This window comes from Rhyacophila brunnea, unplaced genomic scaffold, assembly GCF_057557595.1.
Source record: "Rhyacophila brunnea isolate RB1 unplaced genomic scaffold, BYU_Rbru_1.0 scaffold_23, whole genome shotgun sequence".
NCBI lineage: Eukaryota > Metazoa > Arthropoda > Insecta > Trichoptera > Rhyacophilidae > Rhyacophila > Rhyacophila brunnea.
In genome coordinates this window covers 8,561,851-8,584,481 of record NW_028232893.1, presented here as the reverse complement: position 1 = coordinate 8,584,481, position 22,631 = coordinate 8,561,851, and the positions used below count along the sequence as shown (strand labels likewise).

General features: G+C 37.3%; 1 protein-coding gene across 2 annotated transcripts in view; it reads left to right on the top strand.

Moving 5' to 3' along the window:
- The window catches only part of LOC147069431 (uncharacterized), a 167,189-nt gene that overhangs the window by 53,283 nt on the left and 91,275 nt on the right, over positions 1 to 22,631 (top strand). Inside the window, exon 1 of one of the 2 annotated variants that reach the window (XM_085950123.1) lies at positions 4,014 to 4,792. The exons of the other annotated variant lie outside the window; for it this stretch is intronic. Within the exon in view, the coding sequence (XP_085806249.1) occupies positions 4,459 to 4,792 (334 nt within the window). The 5' untranslated portion in view covers positions 4,014 to 4,458. Of the gene's footprint in view, positions 1 to 4,013; positions 4,793 to 22,631 lie in introns of those variants that run through there. 2 annotated transcript variants of the gene reach the window in all.

Genomic DNA, 22,631 nt, shown 5'->3' with positions numbered 1-22,631 from the left:
TGTTTGGAATCAGAGTATGGACCTAATATGCTAAGCAAATAGCTATCATGTATTTCTCTTAAAAAAACATACAAACCTACACCCTGTGGAGGCCCATAGTAATATGATATTATTAGGATTGGACATGATCAAAATAAAATGTTTTAAAAAAATATTTTCGTCTTTTGACATATTGACCTGTCCACAAAAAACATATTATTTTCTTCTTATTTCCATGTACCTAAGTGGTTTATAAACAGCTGGCAGATTGCCAATATTTTTGGCTTCAGATTTACCGACTCTCCATGTGGACCCCTCGTGATAACCTTTACTCTTTTTACGCATTTTTCACGTATCTCTGTTTACACACACGTCATTGATAAATAGTTATTTACAATTGCCTAATAATTTTATTTCCATCATGTGTGCGCACTCACAATAAAACTATGAGATAACCGTTATTATTGTTAATTAAAATAAACTAAATATATTTTACATGATCCACGTATTTTAATATCAATCAGCAGGGCAGGGTTATTCCAAATAGTTGACATGGATATCACTCGGAGAAATTCCATAAACAACGCGGTTATCTACAATAATAAAACTGTTAGCGCAGTTAACACATCTTACTTGATTCTAATGAGATGATGCATTTGGAATCAAGCAAGACAAGTTAACTGTGTTATTTCCGGTTAATTATGCCCGACAGTTATCTTCCAGGGATAACTAACTGCCTGAATACGACGTATCATATTTATCGCTTTTTTATTGATTATTTATTTAAAAAAAACACATTGAGCACATAACAAATTATTAATTCAAGATGTTCACAACATGACACTTGGCGTTATTAAGTGATAATATGTTCGAATAGGTCTTTCAGGACCGGTTTCGTCCACTTAGAGCTGGAGTGCATAACATTATAGTTCGTAGCCAATCCAGTGTGGCCGCTTTCCAATTTGGTACCCCCAGAATACGGCAGTCACTGGCAGCTCCATCTAACCAGCGAATCTTTGGCCTCCCTCTTCTTCTACGTCCTATTGGATTGCTGGACATCACTCTCTTTGCTGGTTCATTGTCATTCATACGGTGCACATGACATAGCCATCGCAGTCTCCCAATCTTAATTGATTGAACTGCGCTGCAATCTTCGTACAGCCCGTAGAGCTCAGCATTATATCTTCTCCTCCAATTGGTGCCATCTCTGATCGGTCCATATATACGGCGGAGAATTTTTCTTTCAAAGATGTTCAGGGCTCGTTCATTTCGCAGAGTTAATGTCCAGGTTTCCGATGCGTAGGTGAGCACGGGCTTTACAAGTGTCTTGTAAAGAGTGCTTTTTTCTCTATGATTGTGACTAACTTCTATAACTGCATCCTTTCCCGTATTTTTTTTATTATCACAATGATAATATCACTTTATCTACTTTCGCATATTGCGGTCAAAATTTGACAGGAAACCTAAGTTTATTTTTTTATCAGATAGTAAATTAAATGTCACTTAAATATGTGCATTTTTTTATTCTTTCGTGATAAGAAATGTTCAATCTGCCGGATAAGCTAAATGCTATCACTTCCGGCCATTTATTTACATTGAATTTAAAATTTAGTCTAATTACTAATAACTCCATATGGACAAGTATTTATTATTTTCATTTAAAAAAAATTGCAACGCGAATGCCTTTTTTTCTTTCAAGCGTTGTACATTTTTTTCGCCGTGGAGTGAATCTAATGCTATCCGCAAACATGAAATACCAAACGCAACGCTGTAAAAACTCGCGCGCATTCCAGGTAGATGTGACCTCCTTGAGCCGTTCACATGTAATCGCCGCGTGTCACTTCTCGCGCGCGGTCGGCGTGCAGGTGACCTTATTGAGCTGTACACATACACTCGGGGTGAGACACTCGTCATCTGGAAATGCTCTTAATGAGGTACGCCCGCGCGGGGCATAGTAGCGTCATATATACATAAAACGCAACAACGAGACGGCGTAATAGGCACCAACCTTTCGTTTGACAGCTAAAACCATTGATGCCGTTGAACATGTGAAAGATATTACGAACAGTTAGATTTGACCGGTCAACCGCGTGAATGAACTCTCATGCAAATTCATGCAAAAATATAGCTAGGTATCTCTATAATACTGCCTTTCTTAGGAAGAAGGCAGTTACTGACTCTGCGCTCGAAAACTTATTGTACGCGATATGGTGTATGACACGGCGCTGCGTGCGTGGCAGGGGCGATGGACCACTTCTTCCAAGGGCAGACAAACGCATTTGTTTTTTCCTAATATAAAATGGCGCATGGAGATAACCAGATTGACTCCAGACCATTGGACTTCTCAGTTCTTAACCGGACACGGTGGTTTTGCCTCCAAGCTCTGTCAGCTTGGCCTAATAGAATCTCCGACTTGCTTATGTGGCGAATTGCAGGATGCCGATCACATCCTCTGGGAGTGTCCCCATATGTCGGTTGAAAGGGAAGAGCTTCTCAAGTCGGTCCGACCCTCAGTTGGACCGGTCGGCCATTGCGACTTGGTATCTACGAGGGAAAATTTCTCAGCTTTTAAAAAGTTTGCGGCTTTATACGGCGAGCGAGAAGGTCTTTTCTCATCGAGAATTGACCGTAATACATTATATGGAAGTAGGGATCACGCACACTCTAGTGCACGCCAACCAAGGTCTTGGGAAGTTGCTCCTGGGACACTTTCGGCACAAATTTGAACAGCGCCTATCGTTCGTTACGCCACGGTATACGCCTGCATAACGGGTGTGGAGACGTGGCGGGTGGTGGAGGGAAAAGCAAGTAACTGACTCTCACACACTTTCGAGATAAATGACATAATGTGTTTTTCTCAAACTTTAGTACTGTGAATTAATAAAAAACGGTGGTAATTTTTATTAGTAAGATGTTAAAATACAAACAAAGTAATAATAAACAAGAAGTAACTGCAGTGAATAGGTGCAATTGCTGCCTTTTTGCTAAAAAAATGTATTACTTTAGAAGATGTCTATTTTTTCACTAAGGATTTTAACGGTATTTTAGTGATAATACTGATTTTAAAGTGAACAGAATATATAGATTTCAAAATTACCTAACGGATGGCATTCATAACTCAATTTCACAATTTTTGCGTGTTACTGCCAGTGACGTCCCGTGGGGGTAGGCAGATTGAGTGTCGATTCGGGGCGGCAGTTACTCGGGGGCGGCAAATCGAAGAGAATCATTTTGCATATATAGAAATAGCTACCTAAACTGGGTAATTAATAATGAAAATATCTTTCTTTAAAAAAATCAGCTCACTGGTTGGAAACAAAATGTATTAATTAACATAAAAGGTTAAACAGGACTGTATTTTTTGTCGGGTTCGCGATGTTTAGTTTACTTCCATTGTCATTAGACGTCCTTGGTGACCAGAAACGACACGAGCACGAATGATAAAAAATATTGTATAAAAAATGGGGCGGCATTATGTTTAGGGACGTCACTGGTTACTGCTTTCTTCCTTAGAAGGGCAGAATAGTACCTACTTTTTTAAATACATTTAGAACATCATGCATTCGAAGCAGTTAAGTATAAGTACAGTACCTACCTTGGTTTTGTTGTCTTTTACGTGCTTCGGGTAACTTTGTAGGCAACTTTAGTGAAGGTGTAGATTACAGTGACGGTTCACGATTGCCATATTATATTCATCAATATTATGAAAATGGAGAATAAAATTTATGTCACTTCTGTCGCGTATGGTCGCCTCATTTTATTGTTAAATAGGTTTATCTTTTGCGTCGAATAGTCATCGTGGCCAGCTTTTGTCTTATCATCACTTTCACGTACCTATCAAAAAGTCAATAATATGAATGCGGCCTACCAACTTTGGATAATGCCTACTGCAACATTGTAACAAATTGACATTTCAAAGTAACAGGCTGTCATAAACGATACTGGAATAAATATATTTATTTATGAAGTTCAATGAACAGTAATATAATTATTGTTTTATTTATTACTCTAGGTATCTCCTTGAATATTCTAAACATATTCTGATTCCGTTTTTATTGACTGTGATAAAACAATCAAATTATGTGAGTTTGAAAGTGGAAAAGTATTAGGGAGGTATAAACATGGAGAGATAATAAAAATATTATCAAATTAAAACAATATAAAAGAATGTTTGTTATTGACAATGTAAAAGTATCCGGGAAACAGAAATGTGTAGATGTTATCAAAGAAGAATTTGTTATATAAACAATACCTAAGTATTAGGCGAGCAGAAGATAGAAAATATTTTTGTTCTAAAAAGAAACTGATTACCAGGGTATTTGAAAATAAAACTGTGGTGATCAAGTGACACGTCACGAGTGTAATAAAGTAATAAGTGTTTTGTGTTTAATAATAAAAATACATATGCAATTCGGAAGTATCAAGGTGGCAGAAAGTAAACAGGATAAATAAACGTTGCGAGACGGTATTGTGAATAGAATGGGAGTCCTAATGGAATCGAGCCAGATAAACATCCACGCGCGTGGCGAGCACCACCGCCCCATGCAGTCCATGGGCGCATGTTACGAACCCTTCATCAACATCAACAAGTACGGTATGCCATCGTCAATACCGCAGCAGCAGCAGACTGATGGCTTCTCTGACGACGGGGACTTCGCGTCTCCCGGAGCGATTGCTGGGTATGCGATCGATGGGGAAAACTTCATTGCGCCAGAGACTCCTCCGCTGATATTTGAACTCGGCGTGGCGGCGGACCATGTGCATGGAGCTCCTATGCCGCCACCGAAGAAGAAGTGGATTAAGAATTATATGGGTAAGAATTCACATATTTTTGATGAGCTTTCTTTCACCTTTCGGATAATTATGTAAAGTCTAAATGTAATCTAGAATTAGAACATACCATACATGTATCCATAGACGCATTCTACTTCCATCAATCTTGCCCAGAGGCGGCTGTTAATATCAGACAGAAATAGTGCGCACTAAACTTACGTATTGGTTTTCATTGAATTAAAACTACAATTTACAGATTGTGTTGGTTAGATTTTAAAATTTAATCAACCCCTGCTAAACCAAGCCATAATAATTAAAAGTCAAAAAAATATTCGTCTATCTATAAAATATCTATAATTTGCCATTAAATCATACATAATTTTGGATATTTTCTTAGATATAAGAATATTTTTTATCGTTAATGGTTTGGAATAGGCAAAGCTTAATGAATGAAAAAAAAATAACCACCATAAATATATTATGCAATATGTATTCTTAATTCAACGAAAATAAAAAGTATGGCTGAAAAACGTGTGCACTAGTTTGTCGGATCACCCATAACATACAAAAACTATTATGGTTTGGCTTAGGCCAGTGGTTTCCAAAAATTATGTTACTACGCCTCCCTTTTTAAAAAAAATCTAATCTTGCCTATAAAAAATCTAATCGTCTCCCCCCTTTATTTCATTAAATAATACAGACACCTTTTAAATAGTCAACAATGTACTAATACAAAAATGAAAAAAAAAAAAAAAGGTTTTACTACTTATATTATTTTCATTTTTAAATTAATTTGTTTTTCATGCTATGAATGTACTACACACACAACAGCACAATCAATTTCAATAGTAGTCAATCCAAATTCATCATCGTTCATTGACAAATGGATTCTATGTTTATTCTAGATTTCTATGGATTCTATCCTGAAGCGGGCCCCCAGACCAAGATGTTTGGCGGGCTCACCTACCTATCGCTGAGGTTAAGGGCAGTGTGGTGCTCTAAAGTAGTGTTTCCTAAATTATACACGGGAGTTATCATTTAAGTACCTATAACAATCATCATATAGGTATTACATCAAATTACAACGCACAACTATTTAAATTTTTAATAGTCTTGAAACAAAATAGCGCCTTTTGGCGACTTTTTTTTTTAACTATTAGAGTAAATTTGTGATGTCCGTTATGCCCGGGCTCCCAGGCTCTTTATAAACTATGCATTTACAAACTGCAAACCTTTGGCTACATTTTTTGTGTTGAACTTTTCGCGCCTCCCTTTGCAACACTCCGCGCCTCCCAGTTTGGAAATCGCTGGGCAGTGTTTAGTTGAATTTTAAAAACTAACCAACCCCATTTGTAATGTCGAAGGTCCCGAGTCCCTGCGTCTGGCAATATTCACATATTGTTTTTCGATGGAGCAAGTGGCAAAAATAACAATTTCTCGTAAAAACATAAATCTGTTAATACAAACCTACACTCTGTAAAGGCCTTCTAATGATCGGACATCATAAAAAATAATTATTGTTCATTAACAAATGTTACACTCTCAAATCTTGAAGAATCAAAATATTTATTTAAAATTAACAGTTACCTACATACAATACGTTTATATTACATCACAATGTTCGAATCCGTATAAACAGATTTTTGTTTTTACAAGAAATTGATTATACTTACATAATATTTGATTCATACTCTTGAGGTTCGAACCCGGGACTCCATTATATGCCGACACATCACCGCTCGACCATATAATAATAAATGCATTCACAGTAAAAACAGCATACAGTGTCCATATTATGTCATTCGTTTTATTTATTATTGAAATGGTAACACGTTTTAAAAATGTGTGGAAAGTGTTAATTCAAATTTTTAGTTGATGTTTGCGTAGATAATCGGTAACTTGATAAAAATTTCATATTACCAAAATGAGTATAGATACGTATTTATGTAACAGCTGTCGCTTTTGTTTCAATTTCATTAGAGGCTTGTGTCATATTTAGTGAATCCAATCCCGAGCCAAAATTCCGATCCCGGGATTTCGGGATTACAATTTATCTCCCGGGATTCCGGGATTGGAATTTTTTTCCATTGTTAATATAAAAAAATTGTATTTACAAAATAACATTGATTAAATCGGTCAAAAATAAATCTAGTATAATTTATACTATTTAAGACATTTATTGGTAATATTGTATACGTTCAATCTTGGGAATACATAAGTTTAATGGAGTAAATAATATTGTAATATAAATAATAATGTGAATTTAATATGAGATTGCTGTTTCTGACAGTAAAGACTTAATGAATGGGTTAGCGAGATTTAAAATAGTAAAGCAAATCATGGTGTACCTACTTATGGTCTTTCTGCTTCATAAATCGAATTACGTCATAAATTAGTCTAAATAGCCAAATATGAAACTGCCGTAAAACGTATGAGATCATGGTGGAATTACTTTGTTAATAATGCGAAGCATTTTTTTTCCATACTTTCTCATTTTTATCAATTTATGTGAAAAAATATAATGAATCGGCAAGTTATAAAACTTCATTCAAACTCAGTTTATTTCTAATGTAGTTATTTGTTAGGTATTAAGTATTTTTTCTGTTATTATTTTATTTTCCATAAAAAATGATTAAAAAATCAATCCCGAAAGTTTCGGGATTATGTTTATCAATCCCGGGATTTATAGGTATCGAAAATAGCACGGGATCCCGGGATTGGAATCCCTAGTCATATTGTTAGGAATATAGCAGTTATTGTTATACTCTCAAAGTCGCCAAATTAATAGCGACACGCCCAACTTATTCACATAATACCGAACGGTGTTCATCACGATGTCTCTGAACTAAATCTGAAAATATTTTCAGCCTCCCGCGATTCATGTTCAGCCTCTTTCATGTTGCGATCGATCACACCAGTGAGTCTTGGCCACTTCCTTACATAATCATATTTAGTTTGAAGTTGGCTTGACCAATTATTATGATAAAAATATTATATCTGATGATACATTTTCATATTATGACTTCCACTCGCTGCTTTCCTGCTGCCGATAATAGTGTCAACGAATTCACAAACTTCCTTTCGAGCATGCAGGAATCGGTGTTGCCAATACTCGTCAAGAATTAATATAATATGCCAGACGAGGTAAGAAAATATGCTATTTCAGCTGGGGAAATGTTGGATTTCCTGAAACTTAAATTTTTTAGAAAACCTAATAATAAGTACTGTGACACCCCGTATGGTCCCCATTTGGGATGTCTTTGTGTATCTGTTGAGGCCCGAATCGGTGTCGAATCCAACAAATAGTAACGGCTGATTGCGAAAATAATTAAATAATGTTAAATATCTGCCGGCAACATTGTCTGAATAGCGTTAAAAAAAATACGAATGGCAACGCCGCATTTTTGTACGGCTCTCAAGTGACCGTTGGTTTTAGAAAAGAGAAGCGTTTTTGACAGCAACGCTGTAAGCAGTGTTAACCTCGCTATCCGTCAAAATTAAATCGAAAAGAATTGGTATAAAAATGTAACCGTTTAGAATATATTAATGTAAATATACCTTGCCGTTTCCAAAACAATTCCGGTGTGTTATCTGTTCACCTCCACATCCCGAATCCAGACGAATTCTCCAGATTAGACAACGAAATAAAAGTGACAGTTTATAATCACCTTACCAAAATGGAGGGAAATGATAGTACCTATATTAATATTCAAATAAAAAAAAATAGAAAAAATTTCTTGTTGAAAAACTTTGAAGAGAAAATGTTTATAATATTAATACTATCGACCGAAGGTACCTACTTTGATGGAATTTGAATTTAAATTCTAATGGATTCAAGCTCTGTACTATTCCATTTAAGTCGTTTTTGTTCGTTGTCAGTGTGTGTTTACCTTTGGTGAGTGTACACGGCGCCTGAAGGTGCCGAAAGGCGTAATCCGGGTCGCAAAAAACGACTTAAATGGAATAGTACAGAGCTTGAATCCATTAGAAAATGTTTATGGTTTAAATTTCCCATTAAAATTGCTCACGAGCTAATTAAAAAAAAATTTAAAATGTACCAATTCGAAATTAAATTGGTACCTGGTAATTCGCGGCTTGCGAACATGTTATCAATACTAGTGCAGATCTACCGAACTGTTGTGAAGGCTGACCTCGAATAGGGAATAGTACCTACGAGAAGAAGAAGATAGCGTAGTTGGCAGCAATAATTATTCACAATAATATGACCGGAAAATTCTACGTATGCAGTTGGCCGTTGCTCAGTTCAACCGTGAGCTTTTGTACCGTAAATAGATGACCGTATATCATTGAGAACGAAATATAATTTGTCGTAAAAATTCAACATGCGTCCATTTAATGTTGTTTATTGTTATATTACTAATAATAATAGTATATTCATTGACATGTTTTCTTTTTAAAGTACATACGTAAAGTTTTTTAGTCATCTTTACACAATTTAAGAATATTTTCATCCGACGCCATGACAAAACAAATCGACGTGCCGACACCTCTACGGTCGGTATCCGATTGGCGAGTACTGCGAAATGTCGTTCCACATACTGTTCAAAATTATTTCTCGAATCACTTATGTACGCTCTTAATATAGAAATTGGAACATTAATATTTGCAATGCTCGACAGACAACGCGTATTTTTTTTTATCAAAATGCTATACCGCCATTTTTTTACTGAACTTTGCTACGGCGAAATGTTATTCGTACACTTTACATAATATAACCCTAGAATGTGTGTCAATCTATCGACATTTCATGTCTAATTTTTAAATACGAAACGAATGTGACCTTCGTGTTTGTTTCACTTGTTAGCAATAATTCCACAACCCATTCCAGTTTCATAACTAACATAATATTCATTGCATGGCACATGTCATTATATCACAGCAGGAAATTATGGGGAGAGGTTCAAATACCATCTACATACGTAACAATGCGACCTCCATAACATAGCCACGTACCAACGCACCCTTCTTCCGGTCATACCCCGTTTCCAGCGTTCCTCCCGCGCCACCCCAGTGGGCCAGACGGCTTGACTCATATCGCCTTGTCCTTTTCCCTCTTAACCTCCCTTGAACAGGGGCGAGTGCGACAGACTGGTCGATATGAAGCCGAATAAAGGCGACAGGAAATACAGTATCCATCTCTTTCGGTGAGACACTAAATTAAGTTGATGTATGAAAGAGTAAGCAAGAGGGCTTGTCACAAAAGTAGTCCTTACTTAATACTATCATCCCTTTCACACCTGAATTCGTGATGTGGGAGTGAATAGAATAATAATTTTGTTACTTCATTTAATTGGTATTAAATGGTTCCTCGATTTGTAATCCTCAGAGGAAGGGTGTCAGATGTTCCTATTCCGGTTAACCAGACCGCATGACGTCATTCACCCCCTTTGACAGGAAGTAATGTAAAGTGTTTCCGAATAGACACGACCAAACAACGCATCTCTCGCTCTGTCTTTGACTGTTGCATGTAGTGAGAAAATGAGACAAAGGTAATGTTGATTCCTGCAAAGTAATTTTCTACAGAGACTGCGTGACGTCATTAAGTTAGTGGTTAGCGGTAGCAACCTTTTCCATCTATATATGAATAGTGTTACGTGTTAGCTTTCTATGATTTCGTTGGTGCTAAACTCGAATCTCTTCTTCTCCCGTGTCCATGCGAGAGATGCGCCTAGTCTCTTGCTAGTCACATCTTGACTAATGAATAAATAATCATCGATGATACAGCAGGATTCAACGAACTCTGCTGTTTCGCCGGAGTCTCCCTTTTCTTCATATCGTTGGTTCGTAGCCGATTCATCCACTTTCAATCTGCGAAGTCCTGCGTGTCCCCAGGACGCATGTTCGCCATAACGCCATTCTTTCCACCGCATGCGGCTCCGAAATCTCCTTGGATGACAGTCATACTTACTCAAATCTCTGAGGAAATGTGACATTGCCAATGTTTATCAAATTGATGTATATAATTGTTACAATAATTTAGCCGTCCAAAATGTCTATCTCGCTCTAAAAGTTAACACAGCCAAGAGATGGGCTGTTTAAAATAGCACTTTTTGACAGTTTCGTCGGTTAACTCATTGTAACAATTAACCGCTTCAACACATAAATATGATAAAACTACCGTCGATAGCCACCTTGTGTATAGAATAGACTGGTGTCGAAAGAACAAAATACTAGATGTTATCAATTTGGTCGACACGGGCGGGGTGAAGGGGTACTACGATGGTGGAATTATGATATTATGTAGTGATATAATCGTAGCTTTTTTGACAGCGTGTTGGTGAGGAAATGGTGGTTCGTGTATTTAACTGCACACCTATAATAATTGACTCGATATGTCCCTTCACATGCAGATATATAACCTCATGTACCTATAATATAATGTGAATACGTTGGTTCCTATATGTACAACAGAGCGAACGTGTTTAGTTGAATCTAGAAATCTGTTGAAATGCTTGTTTAAATTACTCATGTTCATTCATGTTCAGGGATTCATTATGGCTGTATCTATCTCTAAATTAAATTTAATTTATATAATTGATTGATGATTGAGTGAATTTAGAAATCTGTTGAAATGCTTGCGATTATTGACAGATGCGGTGGCGATAACAGTGTTATTTGCTGTAATTAATCTGCAATGCGAAATGTGCTTGACTATATTATTATTATATTGTATTAGATTGTGGCCCTATACAGTGAAGTGAAACAGTATTGCCGTCGTAGAAGTGAAACAATCAATCAAATGAAGACCCCAGGCTTTGATAAAATTACATAAATAAATCGTGGCCTCACCGGGTCGAACCCAGAACTCTTTAATAAAAGTCGTGTCTTACACACTGGACAACGAGGGCCCTTATACCTATCTAGGGAGTTCGGCCTACTCATATATCCAACAGTGTTTGCTAGTTAAGGTGACGCATCAGTGAAACGCCAAATAATTTTCAACTGTACGCGCGACGAAATTTTGGACTCGCTGCCATTCACTGAGAGAATGTTGACCCGGGAACACGTCACTTTGCTGCGTGATGGCGACGGGTCAATTAATTCTAAAATCGTGTAAAGATGACTAAAAACGTTACCCATTTACTTTAAAAAGAAAACATGTCAATGAATATATTATTATTGTTACTAATAGAACAATAAACAGAACATAAAATGGACGTATGTTGGATTTATATGACAATTAATATTTCGTTTGACAGGCGTCATTTTCACCCGCCACCCGCAATCCGCGCATCGCCTAGCGACGATCTTTTTAGTCCGTGCCTCAACTAATGCATGGCCTTAAGTACCTATCTACATTCTACAGAGTTCATAAATAATATACAAATTTGACAAAATCGAGAATGATCGTCTTTTCCAGTTATGAGTTCCTTGGCGGCTGGTGAAGTTTTATCTTTATCTGTTCTATCCCCGTCTCTGTCTGCCGGAGCAAGTGTCGGGTCGTTCGACCTTCGTCCCCTTTCCCTCCCACCTTGTTTACCTCTTTCTCCCTCCCTCTTTCGCCTCGTGGCAAAACCAAAATGGCCAACTCATCGCACATGTTTCTGCGTTTAATCCAGAGGTCATAAACTGGATGTCAGTATATTAGATTGCCTCTACATTATTAATTGACTCCTATACGACGTTTCCGGTGCCTATGAAGTTCTAAAAAATGTACAATACTTTTCTCATACTCGAAAAATTCGAGAGGGTTTCCCGGCTTCAGTCCAATCAGCTGTTGGGCCAGGCGCGCACACAAGGATTTAGGGGGTGAAACTCCCGATTACGACGGGGTGTGGTGCGTGGAGATGTAGTTTAGTGCTGACATATCTTCAGTGAACATTGAAAGTGTTCGTATCAGATTCAGATTTGTAAGAAATTTCTATGCACAGTATAATCCGATGTTTTTTTTTTAATTGACGACGAATTGTCACTGTAGCAATAAGGGAAGAGCAGTTTAGTTGCTGTTATAACATGAATAAAACTGCCACCGCAGCATACAAATCAATCGGGTAAATAACGATTAGGCGCTGGGACAACTGGTGGGCGCTACTAGCAAACGAATAAAATTCGTAAATTCTTAATGAATAATAATATGTAGGTACCTATTTTAAAAATATATATCTGATACTTAGATATTATTATTTAATATTTTTTTTCGACCATGTCCGATCCTAATAGGATCATATAGGCATCCACAGAGTAGAGGTTTGTATTAACAGATTTTTGTTTTTTACGAGAAATGGATGTCAGCCACTTGCTCAATCTATTAAGTCCATACCCTGACTCACACAAATTGAAAAACAATATGTGTACTTGCCAGACCCAGGATTCGAACCTGAGACACACGGCGTGATAGTTCATATTATGTTAATTAATTGTGCATATTATGTTTAGGTTTCATCGATTTTTATATAAAGCGTTAGGCATAATAAATCTCAATCGGCAATAAAAAAAAACACATTAAGAGCAAAATGAATTAAAACTACTAAGTACAGGTACTTGGTTATTACGAGGAAAATGGGACCGACTGAATTTGCTCGTTATATTAGATAATACGTGTTTTTTTTAAATGAGCGGCGGGGTGGTCACATACCAAAAAAAGTCGAAAGTGAAAGATCGGAAACTATCGTAAAAATCCCCGAAACAAGCATGGCCTTCATAAATTACAAAAGAAGTTGTTTATTGTAATGAACGCTGGTAGGTAGTAGGTACCTACGGACTTCACAAACCTTGAATTTTTCAACCATGTTCGTGGATACTTTTTCATTATTGTCGGCGAAAACAACAATTAGACACTTAACTAGTGTCATAAACTTAATCCGTCCCCGGCGGCATCCTGTCCGATCGGATTTTATTGCCTAGGGTCGAAATATTTTTAAACAATCGACCCATTAACAGTATTTTAGCTCGGTATATCCGATACGTTGCTCGTTGTAACAGTGAATAAATGTATGGAGAGAATCATAAACCAAATGTCAACGAATGTTTCCTTATTACATCCGAGATCGTAATAACCGAGTTCGATTGTAGTAGATGGAAACTTATTAAAATTTCTCGTCTACATTCTGCGTAAATGTAAATTGTAACGAACGTATATTTATTTCTTACGACAGTGTAGCACCCACTTGCCCTGGCGTCCAATTGTCCCTGTGCAAATCAAACATTGCGCATCACGCATTAAATTGTATTGCTTACAGCTTCCCTTTGCGCTGCGGCTTACACTTTAAACACCACTGGAATAACCTTGATATTGCTATAAATTTAGTATAATTTTTATTATGCTACAAAGATTGGTAATCGTTCTCTCTTTTTTACCGGACCTTCAAAATGAGAGGAGTAATTAATATCATCAGTATTACATTCTCAATTAAATTTCTTTGATGTCATTTTATAGCAAGCTATCCTTCGATGAAGTTAATCTCATTTTATGTCTGTATTTCTGTGCCAGTATGTACTTATGTAAAGTGCGTCAAGGACTTCCCCGTCCGGTTGTTAATTCCATTCCTGGAATAATCCTTTGAGGTCACTTTATTGCCATGCATACTTCGAAGGTTTTTGATCGCTTTTCCCTTTTAACGAGCCGCCATGGCGAGTGGTGGAATGGAGTAGCAATTTATTATGAAGTGAGCGGGGGCTGGGGAGGGGGGATATAAGGGAGAGGCCACATGGCACAAGGACGCCGACGCACGCGGGCTCCACATACTTTATTTTTAGGTCACGGCTGCACGCGACACTTCGGCACACCGTGCTAGACTAGATGTACCCACACACAATATGGCGGTGCTATGTTTGCATCCACGTATTGTGATGCGGCCAGACAATTAAAATTAATTAATCTTTGATTATAGGGACTTGACGTGGTATGTATGATGAGATTGCTCGCAGAACCAAACCGGCATGGAGTGCATTTGGGCGCCGGAATAGTATCTTCAAAAGTGATGACCTCCCATTGTGTAATAAGTGTAAAGTGTTCAACAGATTGTGTTACTAACGTTCACGTATGCCTGTTAAACATGGATTATTAATGTAAGATATATCAAAAAATTACGATCAGCGCAACATGGCGCTGAAAGGTGCATGTTGCGCATAACGCGTAAATATCGCAAAAGAAACGAACGGATAAGGAAGCAGACAAGGTATGATGGAGGTCGCTAAGCAGATGAAATGGCGGCGAGTTGTACATATCGCGCGGCGAGTGGACTACCGATGGTACGAAGTGCTGTCGTACCCACTGGTAGAGTTCGGTAGATGCACCTACCTACGTGGCAGCAAAATACTAGGGAGCGAGAAGAGTGGAAGTAGCTAAGGGAGGCATTCATGAAGCAGTGGATCGATTCCGGCTGTTGGCGATAATGAAGTAATATTCTATTCACCTAAATCTAAATAATTAATATTTTTCCTATCCTATCTACTGCGCAGGCGTAGTATACCCACACGCCAGCGTGTAGCGTGTTAAGTTGACCGGCTTTCAACTTTTTCTCGGTAGATTGTTTACAATCTGCTTGTTAGCTTGTTCGATGATGACACTGGGCGAGTTTACAAGCAGCTTGTAAAGTAGCTCAATGTCATTGAGGCGTAAGCAATTTATTATGTTATCATGCGTTCGACTGTAGCTACAAAAAATATTCTTAAAGTTCGTATTTTTAATATATATATAGGTAATGTCTGCTACAATGCTAATGGTCTTCTTTTTCCATGTATTGTCTCATCTCCTTTTTGTGACAAACGTCTCGTCCTTATCATATCATTCTTTTAATGCCGTTCCATGTACCAGACTGGTGCTTATTTTACGTATCTTATTCCTAATCAATAATAGTGATCGTCATCCATCTTCGTAAGAATATTTTCGCGATGAGTAAGGATGACACCTTTGACCAAATCCCTGACCGCCCGCAGACTATCCAGGTCGCGGCGGCCGTGAAAGATGAATTGAGGACACGACGTCTGTCCGCCTTACGGACGAAGACAAAAACATTTACCGGAAGACGCTGATTTATTTGCGGCCTGTGTAATTTTTTCATGTTTGACCGCGTGGGCGGGCTTTACAAATGAGTTTGACGAGTTTTTGGCACGTGTCAGGCGGGCGAGATGTAAGGTCTTCGCATGTCGCGCATCTGCGGGACTCGTACGCGGAATGGCCACGCACTGTCGGGCGAAGAAATGGATTTAGGAACATGGGTCAAACCAGAATTTAGATGGAAAGGACTGCCTTGTTCAAAATGAGACACCTCAGCAATCTAAACCTTAATCTAGATGTGGGGTATAGGATGATTCGGCGCCGGGAGAACTGAGCCTCACGCAATAAAATGAAATATTTAATATTAGATATTAATTATTATAGTATTATTTTTAATACTCGGTGAGAATTTAAATATGAACACGTAAATACTGATTTAATTCTGCCTAATATGTTTAAGTTCCAACGAGAAGAGGGTTGTTTTATTTTACAACGTTTTTATTAGCTCGTATTCTTGTTTGTCCGGTGGTTGTTTGTCCAGTACAAATCTTACAATCGAACATTTGAAACTTTTAGAATATATCAGAACACGACGCCAAAGATACCGAAAGAGGTTGCAAAAACGACTATATCTATAGCAGCGATTTCCAAACTGGGAGGTGCGGACAGTTTAACACAATTTAATGTAGCCACAGGTTTGCAGTTTGCAAATGCATAATAAATGTAAGAAAACGGCCGCTAGTTATAAACTACATAAAAAACAGTCCTATAAAAGGTTGTTTGCAAACCTGTCTGAAAATATGGACTAATTTTATAATACCTCACTTCAATACTATTAGGCCCCCATAGACGGACAGTTCTCGTAGCAGTTTGAACATGGCACAGACAATAACTGTTCAATAACTGTACGTTAGTGGACACACCACAGATCAGTTTAACTACCCCATTTAAATCTGTCGAACTGTCAACAGACGTGCCCATATACGTACAGTTATTGTCCGTGGCAGAGCAAGTGTCAAAAACTATGGAGGTTATGTTCGCGGAGAAAATACACAGGGGTATTGTTTAAATTAGTTTTAGGTAGGGTATACTTGAACGATGATACACGAATAATTTAACTTTGAATTTATTATGGTTATAATTGTTTTTATTAGAAACAAATTGACATAAATACACACCTATGACGTTGGTAAAATGAATCATGATTTCGCTAGTGGATTGTGTATTTTATCGATTCACCGAAACAATATTATACACATTCGTGTAAATATAAAATATAATCTTTTCTTTTGAATAAATTATTCCCTTTAATGGACAGTATTAATTAAGTAAGAAAACGGTAATATTTATAAAGGTATTGATTTTATATACAATAAGCCACAAAATTATATTTACATCAATCATCAGTATAATAATTAATTACTATGATATTATTAAAATATATACTTAGATTTTATTTAGATTTAGCGACATTGTCATTCACAATTAGGTATATTAATTTATGTTGTGAACGTCTTAAATTAATAATTTGTAATATTCACTACATACAATAAATAAAATTAGTCTATATTTTCACAATAACTTAATATTTATAATGCTCTCTAAAATTTTAACATTTATATTATATTGTATAAAATAATATGTTTACATAAATAACTATTACTTTGTTTTACTCTCGTAAAAATAAATAAAATATAATATTTGCGATCTCCGCGTACATAATATTATTATATTTTTAATAATAAATGAATTTGTATTTTATAACAAGCAACACCAGCCGTAGTTGTATCGTGCGGTATATTCTACTTTACGTTACCGCCATCTAATGTCAGTCGAGAACTTTCGGCTAGTTGAAATTCCAACAGTTTTACAAAAACACGGGAGTGGGGGGTCGCTGGCAGTTTGAACATGGCACAAATCTGAAAGGTCGAAAAGTGTCCGTCTATGGGCGCCGCAGATTATCTACCAAAGATAACTGTAGAGTTATTAACTGGCATGTTCAACCTGTTACGAGAACTGTCCGTCTGTGGCCGGCAATTGTGAAGCGCGCTAGCTATCTCGTAAAAAATGAAATAAAAGGGTTAAATCATAATGTTGAAATTTGAGGCAAATTTGTTTAGGAACGAAAATTTTGTTATCTATTTGGTTGAAATTAAAAAAAAAAAATGAGTGAATAAATCAATGCAAGGACCAATAATGCATTCACTGAATTAAAAAAAGAAAGTGAAGGCATTCATAAAAATATATGATATAAATAATGTGATAGGTACCTATAAATGATGATTGATATACTTAAATGGTAACTCCCGTGTATAATTTAGAGAACCCATTAGAGCACCACACTGACCTTAATCTCAGCGATAGGTAGGTGTGCCCGCCAACGATTCTGGCCTGGCGGCCCATTTCAGGAGTGAGGCCCATGATAAAATCCATTTGTCAATGAACGATGATGAATTTGGATTGACTACTATTGAAATTGATTGTGCTAATAAAAAAGCACATTCATCGCATGAAAAACAAATTAATTTAAAAATGAATATAAATAAGTAGTAAAACCTTGTTTATTTTTTTTTTTTTTTTCATTTTTGTATTAAAAAGGTGTCTGTATTATTTAATGAAATAAACGGGGGGGGGGCACCAAGATTAGATTTTTTTTAAAGGGAGGCGTAGTAACATTAAGTTTGGAAACCGCTGGTCTAATTAAAGATACCGAAAGGAGTTGAAAAACTCGACTCAAATGGACTAGTACAAAACTTAAATCAATAAAAAGTATTGTATATTCTAGCAAGAGAAATACTTAGCTTTCTTCCACCTAGTTGGACATCACTGCACTATTAGCTTTGAAGGCATTTCACGGTATATTCCACCACATAACAGCCTAGCCTTGAATTTAATAAATCTCTTTGTGCGTATTTTAAAAACTGTTTCTAGTTCAAATTTGTACCTACACATTTTTTTTTAATTAGCTCGTGTCTTAATAGCTTTTAATATCTATTGACTTTAAGGAACGTGCTTTTTTTAATACGGGCTATTGAATTTCTTTTTTGTATGTAATTAGCTGTATTTGTCGTTTCACACCTTTTAAATTAAGCATTGTCTCGAATAATAATAAATTCTTCCTCGGTCTGCGTCCTTCGTGGAATTCAGCGGCATGTGTCAGTGGAAGCCCCGTAGCAATATTAATTTGATTTGGCCATCTCTTCCTCTCTGACTTCCGATCTTACCAAATATAACGAGATTATCCATATTTTTATCACCCTACGGGTAATATGCCCAAAAAATTGGACATTCGATCGAAGGAGAACCAATTATTTAATCGTCGGATCGTTTGACTGTGCAGAAGACCCAGCAGTCATAGCAGCAATAGATAATAACTGTTTACACGTAAAAGTGCTGATTGTCTCCAATCTCATTCTTCAAGCGTAAGCTAGACGCTATGTTGTCATCGTATTGGTGCTATTTGACAGATTCGGACAGGTTCGCACAAGTTCTTAGATAACCGATAGACGTCAAAATATTCTGTTCGGTGTAGTTCGTATTTCTTTCGCAAGGTTCGCCACTATCGTTCTACTGCGCACGCGTACGCAAGTACCAATTATTGCGTGAAAATTCAGAAGCTTCTGAACTTTTTTTGATACATAAATGCAATCTTGCAGCTTGCACGGTCTTCTTCTTCGTCGTATCGGATCTTCAATAGCTACAATGTGTCGCTCCAGAAGTTGGCGAAGGCAACACCATTTTCCTCGGCTTGTAAGAGCTCATTGAAATTGCCGCTTACTGGGTAAGCCTTGCATGAAAAGAGGTGCTCCATGCTTTACATTTCACCGCACTCGCAGGTTTGGTCGTCAGAGAATCCCTACTTCACCACGTTGTCTCGAGTGCGCTCTACCATGCTTCTCAGTCTGTTTAGGGCTTTCCATGTATTTACGGTACGCGAGACTGGCTCCGGGTCGGAGATGCTCTGCTGGCTTTACCCAATCTTTGAGACCCTCAGAGGCTAGGTTCGCTTCACATGCGGATAGTCTATCTAGTATCTATATTCTTCGGGGTTATATTATTTGTTACGGCCGCGATAATCAGCAGTAAATCCTTGCACGTGTAAACGGGGTTTCAGTTTAGTCATTTAATCAGACGCACCTCTTCTGCGTCGTTAATCCATAAATTCATAAGTTTTGACATTTACCAGGCTGTGATGTTTGAGTCACGTAGCGTTTCTATTATTCGAATCTACGTGTTGAATGCAAACATACACGCTAAATTCAAAACATCCTACCGTCGACCGCGATGTGAAAAACAATCGTTACCTGCATGCGCATTTTTCCACGTAATTGGCGCGCCGGCCGCCATCTTTGTGTAGGTAAATCGTAAACAAGACGTGCTGAGTTTAGGGATGTGGGAAAAGAATCAATACTACACCGATACTCTAGTCGTGGGAGTCTACAAATTAATGTTTTTGAATGGATAAAAGCAAAGTTCTTGTGGACATAATATCCTCTTTTTTCTTTCAACCATGTCCGATGGGCTTCCACAGAGTGTAGGTTTTTATTAACAGATGTTTGGGTACAAGTCTGTTTACTGGAAGCCATGCGGGAACAGCGGCAATTTTAATAGCTGATTTCGACAAAATTCAAGAATGATAACCTAACCTAACAAATAATCCAGTCAAAATTTGTTTGCCGCTGGCTTCCACTGAATAGACAAGACCCGATTTTTGTTTTTACTAGAAATGGATGTTAGCCACTGTAGTTTATCATATTTATGTAGTGAGGTATTATAATTGTTACAATAAGTTAGCTGTAAAAACTGTCTACCTCGCTCTAACACAGCCAAGAGATTAGCTGTTAAAACTTAGCACGTTTTGACAGTTCAGACTGTTTAGCTATTGTAATAATTAACCTCCTCAATACATACATATAATAAACTACCGTCAATAGCCGCTTTATGATATAGAATAGACCCACTGACGTCGAAAGAACAAAATCCTAGATGTTACCAATTTTGTCGACAGAGACGGGGTGTGAAGGGGTACTACGGTGGTGCATTTAGCATGGAAGGATTGCAAGGACATGCGTTTACCATGGTGTAATTCTGTTGGTGATAAAATCCTGGCTTTTTTGACAAGCGTGTTAGTGAGGGAATGGTAGTTTGATGTATTTGACTGCACTACAATAATTGACGTATGCAGATAAGATACAACAAGGCTTACATGTTTAGTTTTTTTAAATACCTAATTAATTAAATAACACCAAGAAATTCATGTCCAGACGGTTGGTTAACTTATTGTAACAAACAGTTGAAGCATGGCCTTATGGTGGAGAGGATTCAGAAGAAATTCTTGAGACTCCTTTATTTGAGGTTGTACGGATACTATCCGTGGCTTTATCCAATTGACTTTCTCTTAGGCATGCTTACATACTGCAGTTTGCAATTTAGAAGAAATCTTTATTTAGCTATGTATTTTTTTCGACTTATACGAGGTATACATGAGAACTCTGCCATTCTGGGCAGTGTTGGCCTGTGTGTCCCTGATAACTATCTTAGAAATAGAGGACATCGGTTGTTTATTCTCCCAAGGTGCAGAACCAACCTGCCACTGGTAATGCCAATTGAGAGGGCGATAACTATGTTCAACGAAATTGCTTCGGGTGTTGATATATTCCACTTACGTGAGGATGAGTATAGGTGGACGTTATTTTATAATAATAGGGTCTGCTTAACTCATCCGGTGTATTTCCATGTACCTATATAATTAATATTTTTGTATGTACATATTTCTACTGTTTAATAACATACTATTTATCTCTTTTTTTATGTCATGTTGTGAACGTCTTAAACTTATAATTTGTAATGTCCACAATATGTAAAAATAAATAAATTGAATGTAACCGCCAACAATGCATAAATATGATGAATTACCCTCGATAGCCGCCGATAGTAACCTTGCGTATGGAATAGATGCGCTGGTACTGGTAACAGTATGTAGAATCAATACTTCAATATGATTACCGACATACCAGGTATCAGTGCTTTCCCTTTCGGAATAACATCTCTAATTATTTGGTAGTTGAAGTTGGTATCGTGCAAAGATCGTCGGTCGTCTGCGACCTCACACCGCCGCTGCCAGCCACTTTTTATCGCACCTTTCCCTGCCGCAGTTTCTATGGCTCGGGTAATGACTCCTCATGATTGATCACGCTGTTGGATTTCGACGTGGAATGTAATGTAATACTGGCTTTCCTCTGTATACCGTTTAATTCACTAATGAATATAATATACTAATCGCGAAATGCCACACCACCTATGAATGCAATATTACATAGCACATGTACCTGGGGATGCGCATCATCTACAATTCTACATATACCGCAGTCTTTCCCAGTCATTGTTCCTATCCAATCCCTAGTCCGATTAAAGTATTTTTATTTTCAACCATGTCCGATCCTAACAAGATGGATAGTATGGGCCTCTACAGAGTGGAGGTTTGTGGTTTGTATTTTGTTTTGTACATGAAATTGATGTCAGCCTCTTGCAGCAAGTGGCAACATATTAGCTCCATACCATGGCCCCCACAAGAGGGGGGGGGGGGCTGGCAGGGCTCTAGCCTGTTGGCCTGGGGTCTGGGGTCGACCTAACAAAAATGAGATAAACACATCGCAAATTTTCTCTAATGGTAAAAAATTGCCATTTTACTTTGAATATTAACATTTTAAAATACGTGGTTGTGTGATGCAAATTTTGATTATTGTGTATCGATATTCGAAAACTTCATTCAAGTGGATTTATTCAAAATTACAAAAAATATACTTAATGCCCTTAATTTTACCTGGAACACCATTTGGAAAACGCTTCTGTAGAGCGTCACACTGCCCTTAACCCTAGCTATAGGTATCTAAAAGACCCCATGAAAGATTCAGGCATG